Source organism: Protopterus annectens, chromosome 5.part0 (genome assembly GCF_019279795.1).
Source record: "Protopterus annectens isolate FY-2018-M chromosome 5.part0, PAN1.0, whole genome shotgun sequence".
NCBI lineage: Eukaryota > Metazoa > Chordata > Ceratodontiformes > Protopteridae > Protopterus > Protopterus annectens.
In genome coordinates, this window is record NC_056735.1 from 1241103973 (window position 1) to 1241122435 (window position 18463).

An 18463-nucleotide genomic window follows, 5' to 3' on the forward strand; every position below is an offset into this window, starting at 1 on the left:
AGTGACCTACTCAGAATCACAAAGACAAATGAAAGCTGAGAGAATCAAACCCTGTACTATAGGAAGCAGCACTTTAACAGCTAACAGTCTTACTCATCTGCACTAGTGCTTGACAAACAGTTGTAACCGATAGGCAGTACACTTCACATTTGTCTGCATGCCAAAATCAAGCTAAATTAAAGATGTTTTCATGATTATGAAGACGTATTGCTGTACACTTTATTCACAGTTAAATAATAAACACATTGAAATACATTTAGCAGAATAAGAAAACCTAGGATCACATCCAAAAAACATGGCTTATTTGACTATGCTCCTGTTTACTGTAACCAGTTTACTTCCTTTATACCATAACTGGCTTGCTGTCCAGGAAACCATTGAGGATCCTAGCCCAAAGTTCTAGTTGCCACAACATATTTTCTGATTAAGTGACTTGCTCAAAGGATTGGGCATAAATATGAAGCAAAAGCAGTTATGTTCAGCAAAATTGCAGAAAAAATAGGCAGAGAGGCAGTTTGTTGTAGATGACTAAGTTTAATGCTTCCTGTACCTAAGGTACACATTTGACTCTCTCAAGTCACTTAGGAGTATTACATCTACACACACACACACACACACACACACACACACACACACACACACACACACACACACACACACACACGCGCACATAAACTACCTGCTCATCTTTCAAAACCTCCAGTCCTATAAAGTTGCAGAAATGTCACACTCTACCTAGTCATCTTTCAATAGTTCAAATTCCATCAAGAAGGCAAAATGTCACACTCTACCTCCTGGTCTTTCAATAGTTACAGTTCTATAAAGAGACAGAAATGTCCAGTTACTTCCTGTTTGTTGCATGCATCCTTTACTATCATGGTCTACAAACAGCAAAATCAACTGCAAAAAACAGACCACTTTACTGCTTGTTTTGCAGACAAAATCTTAGGCAATGAGGGAGAGATTGGCTAACTACATACATAGAGATGAGAGGACCAGAGATGAATAGCACTTGTCCTCATAAGCAATTAGGTGTTTTATAGCATAGTTGAGAGAGAGCAGCAATTAGGTGTTTTATAGTGCAGGGAGTGGGAAAAATAATAAGGGTTTTTAAATATGCTGTGGCCAGGCCAGGCCCCTCAGTCAGCACTAGACCCTAAGCAGCTGCCTAGGTCACCTTGTGCTAGATCCAACCCTGCTAGTAGCTAGCTAATGTCTGCACAGGTTACCCCTTTCTTTTATTTCTATACTGAACTGGCACTTTTGTTTTGTTCTTGATGGTATCTAAAAACTGCTTCTTATCTCTTATTTAGTCTCTTGTAGTTCTCATTTCTGTGCATCTTCTACTGTTTTTAAACTGTAAACTACCTCTCAGTATTGTCATGTATCACTAATTGTGTCTCCCCTATGTTATTCTTTGTTGTTCTGCAAATGAATCAGTCAGATTATTTGAACTTTATAAATAACAAATAACTATAACTTTCTTTTGAAGCTTGTGAATGTCTAATTGGTCACAGCCATGGCTAAAAATGTTCTTAGTCCCTGCCTAGCAGCCCAGCCAACAAAGTTGCTAAATAAGTAAGCATGTTAAATGTCATATGACTTACTATGCCATAAAAGTCAAATGTTATGGTAAGAATATTTATTTTAAGCTAAAATCTAATTCCAGCATATCTTTTTTTTTCTAGGAAAAGAAAGATACTTCAACGTAGCCAGTACAGTTATGAGAAGAATTCATATTATTCTGGACAAATATGAAGAGTTACTACAGAAGTCTCATAGAGAAAAAATTGCTGGTTACCTTAAGGATATGGGCTTTCATAACTTAAACATGTCTGTTTTAGGACATAATAAGGTATGTAGGTATATGCCTCCTGTGTACTGCTGTGAGCAAGTAGTATTTAAAAACTATATATATATATATATATATATATATATATATATATATATATATATATATATATGTGTGTGTGTGTGTGTTTACTAGGGTAGTGCACTGATCAATACTGACCAATTTCTGGCTTAGCCTGGGTGAAATAAAAGACATTTAACAAACAAAAAATACAGAAATATTAGCAATGACAGAATAGTTCATACTAATTACATAGAAAAACTGTGTATAAGTATGCATATTGTGGTTTACAATAATTTTATATTGTCTGATTTCCTGCCTTCAAAATAAGTTTTGTGTTTTGGAGAGAAAAGACCAGTAGTCTTTAGACTTTGAAGCTGCTTTCATTAGATTAATTTACAGTGTGGCTATTTAAAATGACAATAGAACATTAGAAGACAATGGTTATTCATACGCATGGAGAATTGAATATAATTAGGGCTACATTTAAGTTCATCAAGGTTGCCTGATCTGCTCCCATATGATAAGAAACAGTTTTTTGAATCCTGTTAACTCCAAGAAGTCTGAACTTTAGGGTAAGGAATTTATTCCCTTACCTCTGAAGTTGAGAGCAGTTGGACTTGATACATATGTATACATATCTCTATATATTATAGCACAGAGTGGTGGTTTTTCACCAGAAAAGTTTCAGAATTGTGCTAGTATTAGTTGTAAGCTGAAAAACATGGAAAATTGTAAAGAAAATGCTGTTTAAGTTGTGTGTAAAATGTATCTTTTTAAGTGGATTAAGTGTGGTTGACAGTTAATTAGATCCAGGTGTCAGCAAAGATATATAAAAAGGGGGCTGTATGTAGTCTGAATCAGGAGACAATAAGAAAAGCCAGAGAAGTCTTCGAGAGTTAAGAGAAAGTTATCAACAAAGGAAAAATGGAATGGAGACCCACAGCAATGGCCTTGGAGACAATACATTTATCCACAGACAGTTTAGCAGTGAAGGAGACCTGGAATCTACCTGGAGAATGCCAGAGCTACAGACTTTCCTTTGAGTTGTGTTCATTACCTGTGTTTTCAACATTGATGAATGCAGTCAGTATATTTTCAGTTTAATCTTCTAGCATGAAGTTCTGGCTTAACCTTTTACTGCCAAACAAGCTGTTTTCCCCATAAAACAGTATTCTTTGCTCTTTTGGTGTTGAAAAACTTCTGTGGTGTTAAATGCTAAATTAAAGTACTCCACAACCTTTCCAAAATCAAACACATATGTCTTTATTTGTTGTTTTAGAAGTTTTGATTCTGTTTTTTGGAAGAGTATACCTGATTCAGAATCACTGGTATGTCCGTGCAAGAGTGTGTCTTGCTTCTACCTGCTGACAAGATGGCTGCCATGGAGCAGCTCTTTCAAACAGTAACTGCTACTGCCAAATGAAAAGTAGTGGTCAAGAAGTCTATTGCAGTGCCAAGAACCATGCCTTTGCTGAAGCTGCTGACCTGACAGGAGGATTTGGAGCCTTGTGTCATTGCCTTGGAGTAGATTGCCAGCAGGAGACTGAGTCTGAGATTATTAGGTTTGCATACCTACTGCACAGATGGCAGGGAATCCTAGACAGTCATAAACAAGAAAGGGGCCCATTATAAATACTGAATAATTAAAAAAAAGGTTTACTTGCATGAGCTGAGGGAACAGCCAAGACCTAATCTCAAATGTTTCATGAATGGACTTTTTTTCAAAATCAGAACAATAAGGTTTCATGTTTCTGAGGTAAAGCATGTAGTGTCTTTATGTCTGTACCATGAAAGTTTATTCTTAACCAAATTGAGACTTCTTCCATTGCTGCTGTACCCCCATGTTGATTTTAGTCATTAGTTACTGTGAATAAACAAACCATACCTCTCAACCTAGAAACATCAAAAATCTGGACAAGGCCCATGAAAAATAGGTACAAATCTGTACGCTGATTAACATCTAATTTGCATGCATAATTATGTAACCCTGCCCACTCTGATGATATTGCGGGATACCAACTTTCAAACACAAACTGAAGAACAGACAACCAAAATATGGCACCAGAGTCCTCCTGCAGCCATTTCAATGCCCCATTACCTCGCAGTTACTCCCCATTTACCATAAACACTAATGTGTGCATACTGCTTTACTTCTACAATGATTATTTGGATTTTATTTTTACATTTTGCAGCACAACAATGCAAACACTAACAGACACCTCCTAAATAAAGCAATACTGTCTCACAATGAAAATAGATATGGCATTAAAACTTCTCTCTTGAAACTCACATTCATTGAACTAGCATTGAAACCCACATACCACAGCCAAAGAAAATGCATCTGGCCAGTGGTGGATAAAGATTACCTTTGGGATGTTTTCAATTCATTGGGCCCTTGCACACAAAACAAGAAACATACATATGTTATTTTCTTTGATACACCTTTCTGACTTTGTGTTATACATTTAAAATGCCATAAGTACAGGACATTTATATAACGGAATCATGTTTGCATACTAATTTGGGATATATATTTTTTTACCAAGGGATAACTGACATAAATGGGTTGTTTTTCCATGGACCATTATTGGTATTCATTTGAGTCCTGTTAAGAGAAGAGGGTTATATCAACCACTGAGTTTCAATGGATTAGAAAGGACACATCTATTAGATATTAGGGCAGCTGCTTTTCATAAAATATTCCAGAGGGGATACAGCAAGATTACAACTGTTTATCAGGCCAATACCAACTGGAATATGACAGCTAGTTCAAAACTTTGGCAGACAATAAGAGCTGCCATGGCAAGCCTACACAGGATATTGAAAACAAGAAATCATGGAGGAAAATATGGAAGTGGACTTCACAATTACATGGCACTAAATGGAAAAAGAATGTTGTTACAATTGTCTCCTTGTTATTAATATGGCTATAAATATAATTGAGGATCACACTTGGAAGCATATCCATAACCAGTTAAAGGATATATGCACAGCAAATGCTTAAAGAACAGGAAGTGCAACTGTTCTTCAATTATTTGTGGAATCATCTATAGATTCATATGTTCATAGATTAGCACTAAGCTAACTGCCCTTGCGAGCCATTTTAAGCCCAGTCAATTATTCCTTGTGAGACTCAAGCCCCACACCTTGTGTTTGTAAGGCAAACACCTTAACCATTGGGCCACCCTCCCTAAACCACAGAAAAGTCTAGTGTGTGGCAGTAAGGGTGAAGTAATACTTTAGTATGAAAAATCTAGACACATTAGTGACAAATTAATACAATGAAATAATTACTGTACAGGTGTCAAAAAAAGTAGAAAGACCACCAAGCATTACTTCAAATTATTTAAACACAGAATATTAGATACTGTCAGTAAAGAAAGGAAAGACAATTCCACTGCACAGTTACAGTGACACCTGGAATACTGTGGACTGTTTGCAAGGCCCTATTTCTGCAAGTTTGCAATCTTAATACTTAACATATACATTATTAAACAAATTAGAAACATTAAACACACACCACAAACTAATATTTCAATTAAATAAAATGTTCAGAACAATCCATAGTGTCATTCAGAAACTGTACAGAAATAAAAGGCGACAGTCTGAGTAATGAAGAGTGGATGTTTTTATGAAGCAGTTTGCAAAGACTCAACCAAAGCAACAAGAAAAATGTCACCTCCACATACTGATGAAATAAACCCAAAACAGAAATCAATTAAGCTTCCAAAGTCAAACCTCTGGGGCTGTAACCCCACATTCCTATTAACCTCAAATGAGTTAAGGAGGGTGCTCCTAGGGCTTACCTACCTATTTACACCAAGTTGCCTATCCACCCATAACATATTTTGCAGAGGTGGGTTACATAATAGTTAGACGTAACTCAGAAACACAAGGTAAAGGGTTTGATTAGGACCTCTGTTACTAGCTAGGCTTGCAAGGTTTACAGAATGATAAGACAGTAAATACTGTCACCACTAACCAACACAGCAAGCACAGTTCTTAAATGCTCCGCTTAAATAAGCTAGATGTTCCAAACAAGTAACTCCAGAGTTGTTAATTTTCCTTCCATACCACTCCATGCGAGTGTCCAACTTAAAGAGGAACTTCCCTTACTCAAACATCACTACTGCACATATCCGTACGACTTCAGCTATCCCAGATTATTTGTAAATACAACCAAACATCAACAAATATCCCAATTACTAACTAGCCAGCCCAGTATACACACTCAGAGTAAAGCAGATCAACAACTGCTATTCATTATGTCAACAAACATCTCAGACTCAAAGTCATGCATGCATGCACAAAAAAAATCAGCCTCCAGTCCCAAGAGCTAACTAACACAGAAATACTCAAATCGGAATTTTTGTTTCCTTCCAGTGAATTACAGGAAGGTTGTTACATCTACAACGCAAATATCCAATTGAATAGGCTCGAGTCCAAACCTGCTAAGCTGCCTGTTGACTCCAGTCCTGCTGAGTGTACTGTAACTGCTGCTGAATAATACATCCAGACCAGTTCTGCTCGCGACGATGTCCTGCTGCATAATGCATCCACTCCTGCGATGTCCTGCTAAATAATACCCATTGCTTGCCCTAAACATGCGGCTGCTCTGCTCGCTGGAATAAATTTACTTATGCAATTGCAAAGATCCACTCCACTCCTTCTTGTGCATTGCCGGTTGCCCCAAAACATATCCGTCTGCTCGCTCTTGCAAAACAAGTACGTTTGCAGTTGGTAATAGGTATTCTAAATGTGTAACCCGGGCCTCCCGTAATAGAGCTAAACTGCTGCTAATACAATTCCAAATATTTCCCGCTCGCTGGAAATAATGACGTGAGCTAAAGGAGCTCAATTCCGACTGGCTAATAGCCCTGACGAGCTGACGTCATCACGCACGTGATGACGTCAGCGTCAACAGCGCGAACTTCGAAAAAAATGAAATACTATAAGAAAAAAATCGGAAATGAAGGGGTGCCACTCGGGAATCGTGGCACCCCTTCATTTAGACCCCAAAACTCGGTAAAAACCGAGTAAATCGGTATGGTTGAGAGGTCTGAAACAAACCTTTACCCTCGACTATTTTCTTTCCTCCATTAATTGCTCTGTGAATTGCTTTTGTATTAATAGACAATTTTCTACTTTTATTCATTGTTATAGGAGGAGATGGCAGTGCCTTGACTAATGGCCAGATTTGGATAGATTGCAAAAGCCTAGAAGAGAAAGTCTTTCCCAATATGCCCAGGGAGACATACTTACCTCAAAGCAGAGTGACACAGATCAGAGGAGGCTTAACACAACACAACACATAACATATTCTGTGGTTGCTATACATACATAGCTTTGTCAAAGCTCGTAAGTGTGATTCAGTAGCTGTATACGTTAATGAACTACATTATGTATGTATGGTAAAATATGGACACTTCACATACCCTGTGACTGAGCATGCGCAGTAAGGTATACAGAAAACATACAGACTGCTATAATGGTACAACAAAATAAAGACAGATACTACAAGAGAAACAGAAGTGGTATGGAAGGACTATGGCAACATTAACATGTATCACACTGTGAAGAAAGAGGGTGTGTTTAATGTCAGCAGTACAGGAAAGTGACACATAAGAAGCCAATATATAGGCCCAAGAATGTTCAGGATGAGCACAGAGACTGAATGGGGCCCCATGTATATGACTAGCTGTAGGAGCTCGAGTAGCAGGCATCAACCATTGGACAACGGTACAAATGGGATAAAAATCATACATAGGGAGAAAGCTTCACAGCTGTACATGTTCATCATTGGATTATTGTTGCAGCAGCATATAGCTATAGGGGATATTTCCTGGCAAGCATCAGATGTCCGGCCAGTATACAAAAGCTTTCTGGCACCTTCCACAATCACCATACATCTGACAAAGCATGAGCATGTGCATAAATTTATACATGATGGCACCAAAATTCAGAATTCTGTTGCTGTTGAAGATTTCAGTCAGACCTTTGTTTCTCTACATCTTGACTGCATCAGTGGTCAGCTTGTGTGATTTTTTTTGGAGTATATAATTACCCCTTAGGGGACTTTAATTCCATTTTTTTTCTGAGAAAGTAGCTATTATTCATACTTATGTCTATCAGAAATGGAAATATTCTCTTACAGCCTGCTTATTTTGTTTATGGGTGAGTCATAACATTAAGTTACATAATGTATGCCTTTCTTTCTACAAAAAGAATCTGGAGTAGGTTCAACACCCTTAATATTTACCTAGAAAAACAGCTAAGGACTTGACCTAATCAGCTATATATCATGAAGCTGTTATGTCAGATGCACCCCCTCCAGCTCCAAAAAACTTAAGACCATTAAAGAGGTGACTGAAGTGGGTGCTCCTTCACCCTCCGTCCCTGGCCCTTGATGGATGGTTCCACTGAAATCATTTCAGAGTCCTTGCACCTTCCAGCTCCTTCTCCTTGTAAACCATCTGGTGCTGATGCTGTAGATGCTGGCAAGGGTCAGGAGTCATCAGATCCTCTATGTGCAGATGTATGCCTTCCTCTGTGAAAGAACCATGTATATCAATCTCCAAGGGACTGGATAGCATCCTCCAAATGCTAGTGAGGGAAGAGGTACTGATTCCCACATGGAAGTCCATATATTTGATACAAGACAGATGCCAGCTTTGGAAGATTCTCTAAAACTCAGTCTTTTAGAAAATTGAAAGAAGATAGGGATTCCTTTGCCAATGATCTGTTTAAAGCACTGTGGTCTTTGCAGTTGACCTCTGCTTTTCCTTTTCAGAAAAGAGGTCTCCAACTTCAGACACTGACTTCCAGTCTGAAATAGAAGAGATTGGTTTGCATTACATTTCTCAGTTGTCTTCCCTTCACTCTTTTAAGACAAATTCTAAGAAAATATTTCTTCAGATTCACCTATGGACAACATTGGAAGGATAGTCTACTCCAGTGAGAAGAAATGGATAACTCTCTGACCCAGAAAAGATGTTATGAAATTTTGCAGATAGACTTCCCCATGCCTTTAGCAAGTCTACCGGTACTACCAGCATTAGACGATAACTTTGATGCAGCATGTATTTTGCCGGAGAATCAACAACCTGCATCAAAGAAAACCGGCAACCTTTAGAAATATTGCATAACCCTGAGGCTGATCCATCTGCTATATCCCCAGCAAATTATACTACATCCATATATCTTACTGCCACTGATCATGTATCTTCTAATAGGGATAGGAAAGCATTTGACAGATTTTGTGGAAAAAGTATATCCTTCCTGAATTCTGGCTTTTAGGACTGTAAGCTGTTAAGCACTTATAGCAAAGTATGTGCTAGCCATCTTTTCTGAAATGAATAAGGTTCCATCAGATTTACTTCTGACATTAAATTGTCCTTACTTAAAATGATTTATTCAGGAATACCTGTTACTAAACATTCTTTAAAATGTTATGATGTTGTGGGATGCAGTATCTCTAGCAGCAGTTACTGGGTCAGTTATGCATAGGTATGCATGGTTTAAGTCTCAGAATATGCTTGAGGATTCCAAGGTGCAAATTTCTAATGCCCCATTAGACAAATAAGTTATTTTTGGCACTTCCTCTGTAAAGCTGTTGAAGAAATTTGATGAGTGGAGTAAACTCATCAAAGGAGTCAAACATATTTCAATACTCATTTCCTAAATACCATAGGAATTGCCCCTACAGTCCTGGTCCATTTTATAGAAATCCATTTAAACAAGCCCAGCAAACATGAGTATAAAAAAATGTCAAGAAGATTCAAAGAAAAAAGGTGGCTCTGCGAAGAGCAGTCTGAGAAAAAATCTTATCTTTCCCTGTCTACTTCTTCCCTTCCCCACCCTTGGCATCCTTCTAAGCCTTGCTGGAAATATTTATCTTTTTCTTTCTCTCGAATCAAATCACAACAGACTCAAGGGAGCTGGACATTATGAAAAATAGATACAAATGATAATGGGACTCCCTTCTTGCACACCTAGGGATTCCTCTGCTCCCAGGAAAATTAAACTAATCACTTCCCTTCTCTCATTTCTCACATGCTAGCTGAAGGAGTCATAAATTTTGTTGCAGATTCTTGAAAAGGAAAAGAGGTTTATTCAGGAATTGTTGTAGTCCACAAGAAGGATGAAACCTAGTGCTGGATTTGACTGTCCTAAACCTTTATATAAAGGTTCCAAAGATCACAGTGATCACCCTGCAGTCTCTTTTTTGTCGTATTTCTTGTCTATACTTTTAATAACTCTGTACCTAAAAGATGTATACCACCACATTCCATTTCACAAACAATTCAGATGCTTTTTAAGGATATTGTTTCTAGTGCACATTTTCAATTCTCTTCTTTACCCTTTGGTCTTTCTATGGCTCCAAGGTAGTTCAAAAAATGTCTAGCACCAGTAATTGCTTTTTATAAACAGCAAATCATTCATATTTTTTTTTTACATTTACACAATTGCCCTACTTTTATAGACTGTTTTGATAAATGTCAAACATGTTTTCTGTTTTTCAGAACTCTATCTGAAATCTAGGCTTTCATAGATAAGTACTAAACACTGCTCTTGTGGGTCATTTTAAAGCTAGCCAGTTTTCTTCAAAGGTTATAATCAAATCCTGAACTCTTTACCCTGTGTTACTGAGATAAACACCTTAACTATTATGCCAATCCCCATCCTCCAAGACTTGGAGAAGTCTTCACTCTTTCCTTCTCACAGAATCATATTCCCTAGATTGTCAGTTGGATACTTCAGTAATGATGGCTTATCTTCCTCCAGAAAAGATTTTTTACCACTCTCAGTTCCTACAATTTTCCCACCAACCAAGGATGACTGTGACTTCCAAGATGGTTGCACATTGAGTAACAGTTTAATTCTAGCTCTCCCATTTTGAAAACAGAAACTCAGCAGAGAAAGCAAGTAGGTTTATATTTCTGGGTAAATTTCAGTGATGCCTAGTAAGTGCACTGTCTGGATGCCAGTAAAAAATACAGAGGACCCGAAAGAAAATCATCTGCAAAAGGTGAGAAAAAACACTGAGAGAACTGCAGCTGTTCAGCAAAAAGTAAGTGCAAGCTTAAAACATGACTTCTAATAACCTAAAGGAAAGTGTTAAGACAGCTGCACGCAGACGTGATTAAAATAAATGAAACACTGATGGAGTCATCAACTCAAATTGCAAAAGGCTAGAAAAAAATGGAAGCAGCTTTAAAAGGATATTCAGATGAGGTGATAAAACTGCAAAAATCAGAGGTTGAAATTAAGAAAAGGCTGGCTGAATATGAGACTGCTCAGGCAGAGATGTTTCAGAAAGTAATAGAAGACATAACAAGTAATGAAAACCTGAGAATTTCTGCTGTACCAAAGTAACTGGAAGGAACACACTGTATTAATTTTATAAAAGCACAAATAAGCAACTGGACTGGTATTCCACAGCAGGAGTTGTTAATTAAAAGGGCACATCATGTGTAAGCTTCAAACCTGGTTATGAAAAAGCAACCTAGACCTTTAATAGTAAAGATGCAATCCTACCAGCAGAAAGAGTTAATTCTGGCAAAACTGTGACAGAAGGACAAAGTACTAAAAGTAGGAGACAGCAGAGTGTTTGTGGAGAATGATTATTCACTGTTTATCAGGCAGAAGAGGAGTAATGTTTATCACTATTCAGTGAATGTTGAGAAGCAGGCATGAGATTCAAACTGCTGTACCTGGTTATCTTCAAAATATTCTTTCCTGGAGGGACAAAATAATTTTTTTGATGCAGTACATGCTAAGGAGTAAATACAAAAGTTTGTCCAACAAAAGTGAGATGTGAAACAGAAGAGACTGTGCCAGAGAGAACTTTATCGATGTTTCAACAGAAAATGCTTGAAACAGGAAAAAAGCACAAGAGTTGACTAGAAGAATCGAATGCACATTGAAAATGAAGCAGTGGCAGGATTTGGGAGATGGAGATAAACAGGAATAAAACCAGTAACTTAAAAATTGACAAACATGGGATTAAAAAGCAATAATTATATTTAAGAAACATAACAGAACATCAAAATCTGGAAATGTTGGACTTTTTTTACATTGTTAAACTTGTAGGGACTCTAAAGCATATGCTGTGCATTATGTCTTTAATGTTTAGAAAAATACTTAGGAGAGAGCAAGAGGAGGGAGAAAGTTAGCTGTAAGTAAAACAACGCTTCTGTCTTAATAGTAATATTTTTATAGTGCATGATTTTCTTTGCATGCTATAAAGTTTTTTCAGTTATTGTGTGTGTGTGTGTGTATGTGTGTGTGTGTGTGTGTATGTGTGTGTGTGATGGGGATACTAATGTAAATAGATGCTCCTGTTTTTTTTTCTTTTTTTCATTCTCTCTTTCTCCTTGTTCAGTTTTAAAAAATGTAGGTACTCTAATGTAAAAAAAGCAGTAAAATCTGGTTAAAAGAGCATGATAAAAGAACAATGTGTGTGCTTTTTCTCAGTCTTGCATAGGGGAATGACTGAGGTAAGGCCTTTAGCTTAATCTAGTAACAAGTTTTAAGAGACAGCAAGTAAATGAAAAATAATATTGAATAGTATACGTTTTTTGCTAGTAAACAAATGTGCTTGGCAGTTTTGTTTCTGGTTCTCATCTCTAGGAGACAATCTTATAAAGAAAAATGGCTTGGAGAAATTGTTTTCTGAAAGCATTCAAAAGTTTTCCCAACTGAGAGAGCTAGAAACATAAGACAAAACCAGACAGCACTTAGTAGAAGCACAGAATGTGCAATGCATCTTTACATGTATAACCTTTCTTTTAGGTTATCTCAAGTTTGTTGTTGTGGCTGTCACTTTGGAACATTTGTTCTTATTAGGGGGGTAAAACATATTTAAAGATGTACATAGTTTTGTGTGTTATTATTAAGTTTATACATTTTGGCGGGTATTTTGTTTTGTTTTTTTATTTGTTTTTTTTTTTTTTTTGAGGGCTTTCAATAAAACAAAACGTTTTGTAAGATATGACATAGGCTTAAGTGGATATGGTAAGAAACAAATGTATAACAGATCAACCTGCCAAACAGTATGTGCATGTAACACAAAAGCTGTAACTACATATTTAACAAAAAAGCTCTTATGCATAAAAGGTATGAATAATTTTAAGACAATGATGCTTTCTATAAAGTCTTTAAATGTCAATAGTCTCACAGATAAATACAAAAACAAAAGAGTTGTAAACTATATTAAAAATTGTAGAGTACAAATAACTATGCTACATGAGACACATTTGGAAAGAACTTAACATGTGAATTTGATAAAGAAAGTTTCTCAGGATCGTTATTCAGTAGAATACCTGGTGCAAAGGAAAAGAGGAGTACTTATATTAATTGCAAGATGAGTTCGAGTTCCAGTAGTGATAGAACAGGATAACAATGATAATAATGGAAGATTTGTAGTACTAAGGGGCTACTGGCAAGGGAGAAGGTAGATTTGTAGTACTGGCATAGGTTCATAGATTAGTAATAGGATAGCTGCACTTGTGGGCCATTTTAAGCCTAGCCAATTAACCCATGTGAAAATCAAAACATGCACCTTGTGATTGTAAGGTAAGTACTACAACCATTATGCCAGCATCCCTCCCTTGCGTTTACATTCCCCTTAAAACTGCTATAATGGAACTTAAGAAAATTCTGGGGGAAATAACCAGCTTTCAAGAAGGAATATTACTTGGAGGTAGACACTGGAATTTGATTTGCAGCAGTGAAGATGAGTTGGGGGGGTCGAGAAAGGAAAATGTAACAAAGGAGGGTGGATTTTTGAAGAAATTTTTAAAAATGTTTGGCATAGAAGATGTGAATTCAGTAATAGGACTTCTGAGTGAATTTACACATTATTCCCCATGATAGAAAAACTGGGCTAGGCTAGACAGAATTTACATTTCATAGGAACATGCGCATTTAATTGAAGTTCTTGATACATACCCACTAATTATTTTAGATCATGTGTCAATAATAAAATAAAAACACTAGGTAATGAAATAAAAATGAGACAGTGGCACTTTCACACCTATCTGTTGAAAAGAGAGGAATTTAAGGAATGGGTTGTGGAGATTATTCAGGAGCTATTAGAGAAGATAGAAATTTCTTCTGAAAATATGACTAAGGAGTGGAATAAAATTAAAGTGGAGTTTAAAAGTAGGGTGGAAATAAAACAAAGGGAAATATGGTTAAGAAGTAACAAGAATTATTTAGAGGACTGACAAATGTTAAAGTACTGCAAAATTCAGTGTCAACTCCCACTCTAAGAATCCATTGCATCTCTTTGTATTCAGTTTCATTGTACACGTCACCCATTCTTTGGCTTCTGTTTACAACAGATATAACCATAAAGGCAAATACATGATCACTATGCAATTCTATATGCTTGTACAGTGCATTATGTTCTTTTCTTAACCTTATATCTGATAGATGCTTAAAAATCTTGTCTGCAGTTTGTTTTTCCTACATAATATGCAGTGCACTGTTGACAGTTTGCAATATAGACATTTTGCGTATTACAGTCAGCATACATATTCAAAAAGTACTTATTGTTGGTCCTAGGGTATATGAAATAGTTTCCTTGTTAAATGTGCTTACAGCCTTTTCAATGTAGGCATGGATAAGTTCCCTTCTTCTTGATGCCTGGATTTTTAAAATGCATAGGTTCTTGACATAGAATATCTTTCAAATTTTTTATTTCTTTTAAAAATAAATCTAGGCTGTGTCCCTTATAACTCTGGTTATATTCTCATCTGTTAAAAGAATTCTCCAGTTGTCTCTAATTATATTACATATACCACCTATATCATTACTGTTTGCTAAACTGATTTTCAAACCTTCATTAGCTTTTTGAACCCATGTATCTACCTTATTAGGCCATGTTGTACCTCTATGTAACTATAGATTTGCACTTTGTTTTCTATAGCGACTGCTGTTTTCCATTTCCTTTTTCAGTAGATTTTTGCTATAACCTTGTGCTTGAAAATTGTTCTTTAAACAGTCCAATTGCTGTACAAAGGAATTTTCATTTGTACAAGGTCTGGATATTCTACAGACTTGTCCCTTGACTATGTGCTGGAATACATGTCTAGGGTGCATGCTGTCAAATCTAAGCATTCTGTTGGTCCAACAAGGCTTCCTATATAATGGTATCTCTACCTCCCCATGTTCTGTCTTAGTAATACTAACATCCAAGTATTCAATAAATGTACTGGAATAATTCAATGAGAATCTGAGGAATCTGGTAGTAGACTCTAAATACTTAACAAGGATGTTAATTCTGATGTGGTGCCCCACCACAAAAAGAAAACATCACCCACAAATGTATTGTATAAGAAACGTTTGTCTTCCAAATCATGTGCTGCCTCAGATGTCGCTATAGCTTCCCAGTATGCCAGGACTAGGTTGCATATGTGTTTGTACAAGGCATACCCATAGCTATTTCTTGTCTCTGGCAATAATACTTTATTTGACAAAGAAAATTTTTTTCTAATGTTAGCCTTAATTAGGACTATAACCGTATGTTTTCATCTGTATGTATATTCACCTTTTTGTTCAGTATTTCTTCTATGGCAGTAATACCATATTGATTTTCTGTGACAGTGAACAAATTCTTTACATCTAAGGTAACAAACATGTAGGAAATGTCACTGGTCTCTTGTAAATAAATACCCAATGATTCCAGAAATGTAGCAGTATCTTTCAAAATTCTAGGGAAGGTTTGTAGCATTGGTCTAAGAGTACATACTAACCAGATGGAAATATTTTCTGTTACCCAACCCCTACCCAATACTATAGGTCTCATGGCTGGTGTTTTGATATCCTTATGAATTTTAGGTAAGGCTTTAAAAACTGGGATAGTGGGATGTTGTATATATAAAAATGTCAGCAGCTCATGGTTTATCAAACCATTTTTTTCCATGTTAAATAAAGATTTGTGCATTTTTTGTATGTAAGAATTCGCCATTAGTGGTGACAGCTGAAGAAAAGTCAATTTATCAGTTAGCAGCAGATCTATTTGTGTGTTATAAAACTCCTAAGTACAACAACGGCACCACCCTTATCAGAAAATGTTATAACTAGATTGGTATTATTCTTTAGCTCTTGCATTGCATTTCTATGTAAATACTTAGATCTACGTGTGTTCTGTAGATACTGTTCAGTTTCACATTCACATGATTTAACAAACAGCAACAGTGTAGGATTTAAAGTAGGTGAAAAAGTGCTAGGTTGCTTCAAAGCATGAGGTGTTTGAACACTGTTAGTATCATTAAACATTTGCTTCAGCATTACATTCCATGCAAAGTATAGCAGCTCAGGTATTAGAGTACAAAAATCTGTCCCTGTACTCACTACAAAATTTAAACCCTTGCTTAACACTGATAGTTGTAATTCAGAAAGAGAAATTCCTGAAATAGGATTAAATGATGTTGTCCCTTTAAAACCAGCTCTAGCAAAAAGGAGGGTAAATCACTGATTTTCATTGGTTGTGTTGTACTATATTAGATACTATGGTTTTACAAGTGTTTTATCATCTGATGAAGGGATTTATCTGAAAGCACTTATGATACTGCTTTTATTGTTTTAATAAAGTGAAGTTGCTTATACACAGCGTGGTAGTACTTGTCTTACTTTTGGATTTACTATTTGGATTATTTTGGCAGTACTTTCAGTGAAGGGGTCCTTTACTTTTTGTTCTTTAAATATTAAAGAGAGGATGGCTTTGACAAATGCATTAAAATCTTGAATTATCGGTTGACTTCAGGACTTCTTCATGTGATCACAGACAATACAATTCATAATAGCCTGGGAAATTGCAACTCAGGATCATTTTCCCCTCAAGCTTCTTACATTCTCTCAGAGCAAAATACTATGACAGACACACTAAGCAGATCCAGGGCAAACTACCATAAATGGAAGTTATACCCAGGGGTCTCCCAGGAAATAATCCACCTGTGGGGAATCTCCCTTCTCAACAGACAACTGAAGAAGTTCTGCTCCAGAACACCTTGCAGATGTCTTTTTTCCCCAATGGAAAAGAATGTTCCTTTATGCCTGTGTCCCTTTTCCTATCATAACCAGGGTTCTTGCAAAGATCCAAAAGGCCTCCCCCCAGAAGTGATCTTGTAACTCCCTTTTGGCTTAGAAAAAAGTAGTTCTCCCTTTTCTTGAAAATGACAAAAGGCAATTTTCACAAACTCCCCCACAGAAGGGATCTCATCACACAGTACAAGGGATAACTGGTGCACCCCAACCTGAAGAATCTTCATCTGACTCCTTGGATGATCGAATTTGATGAGGATGTGCAGCAGGTGTTTAAGGAGGCTAGAAAACCTGCCAGTAGAAAATCTTGTCTCGCCAAGTGACATCATAAGAACAACCAGGTCCTTTGTCACATGGATGCTCCTCTGGTTCTACATTACCTGCATCAGTTTCAGAAGTCAAGCCTTTCTTACTTTTCTATTAAACATCACTTTTCAGCCTTTTCTGTATGTCTGCCTTTAGATCCCCCTTTTTTTATTCCCAGTGAAACCATTTCTAAAAGGGGTGTTACATATTAGAAAGCAAATGGCTCATCCATAGGATCTCAACTGTGTATTAGAAAAGTGTACATTACCACATTTTGAGCCAGCTCATCAGGCTGATCTGAAATTCTCGACCTAAAAACTGATTTACCTATTGCTCTGAGATCAGCTAGATAAGAATGTACGTTGCTGGCGTTAATGGTTAGACAGCCCTCCCTCATTTTTCATACAGACAGGATGTTCTTTAACATCTTTATTGAATTATCACTTGTGACATAGGCAGACTTACAGTTATATAAAAGTAATCAAACCACATTAACAAGTTCACATTTAAAAATATTAAACATCACATACTTTGTTATATACCCAATAATCTAGGCAACATTACATAAATTATTAATTCCTGCCTTCTCATAAACCCCATTCCTCCTCCAAAATTTCTTTGAAGTCTACTTGGCGTGTAGAAGTGTCTATGCAAAACTTCCAGGCAAAAATCCTAAATCTAAACCTTGATGCATTTTCGGGAGCCATACATATGTCCTCACATTGTGTCTTTGTGAAATGTATAGCTAATCTCTCTTTCTAGCCTTTCCTAACCTCTTCTGAGTTATTCCTATAGTTGTCATGCAATATTTTATATGCCCCATTAATTATGGCATTGTTAACAGCAGCTTTTGTTCTAGATTCAGTTAAAATGTCAACCAGCATAGGTCTTTCATTTAGGATTCCCCTATCGCTTTCTCTTCGTCTATACTCTAATATCAATCTCTGATTTGGGGAATGCATCACTAGCCAACAATCCAAATGTCTTCTTGGCCTCTTCCCATTCTGTTACCTTTCCTTCTCTAATTATTTGTTCCCAATACCTAAGTTTCTTTGCCAGCTTCTTCCAGTACATTCTAGCCCCCTGTTGTTTACTGTCTGTACCCCTATTTGCAGTCATCCCTATTGCCAGAATCTCCTTTCTCCATGTTGCTGGTCTTCTTCCTTTTCATCTCCCAACTTCAATTCCACTGTTTTCCAGATTTTTCTGGTCAACTCCTGTGCTTTTTTCTGTCTGTCAAGCATTTTTCTT

The 18463-nt window shown here is 36.7% G+C and overlaps 1 protein-coding gene across 1 annotated transcript in view; it reads left to right on the forward strand.

Moving 5' to 3' along the window:
• LOC122802347 (probable ATP-dependent RNA helicase DDX60) overlaps positions 1-18463 on the forward strand; it is a 196304-nt gene that overhangs the window by 87569 nt on the left and 90272 nt on the right. The window contains exon 3 of the mRNA XM_044071984.1: positions 1689-1855. Within this exon, the coding sequence (XP_043927919.1) occupies positions 1689-1855 (167 nt within the window). The remainder of the gene's footprint in view (positions 1-1688; positions 1856-18463) is intronic.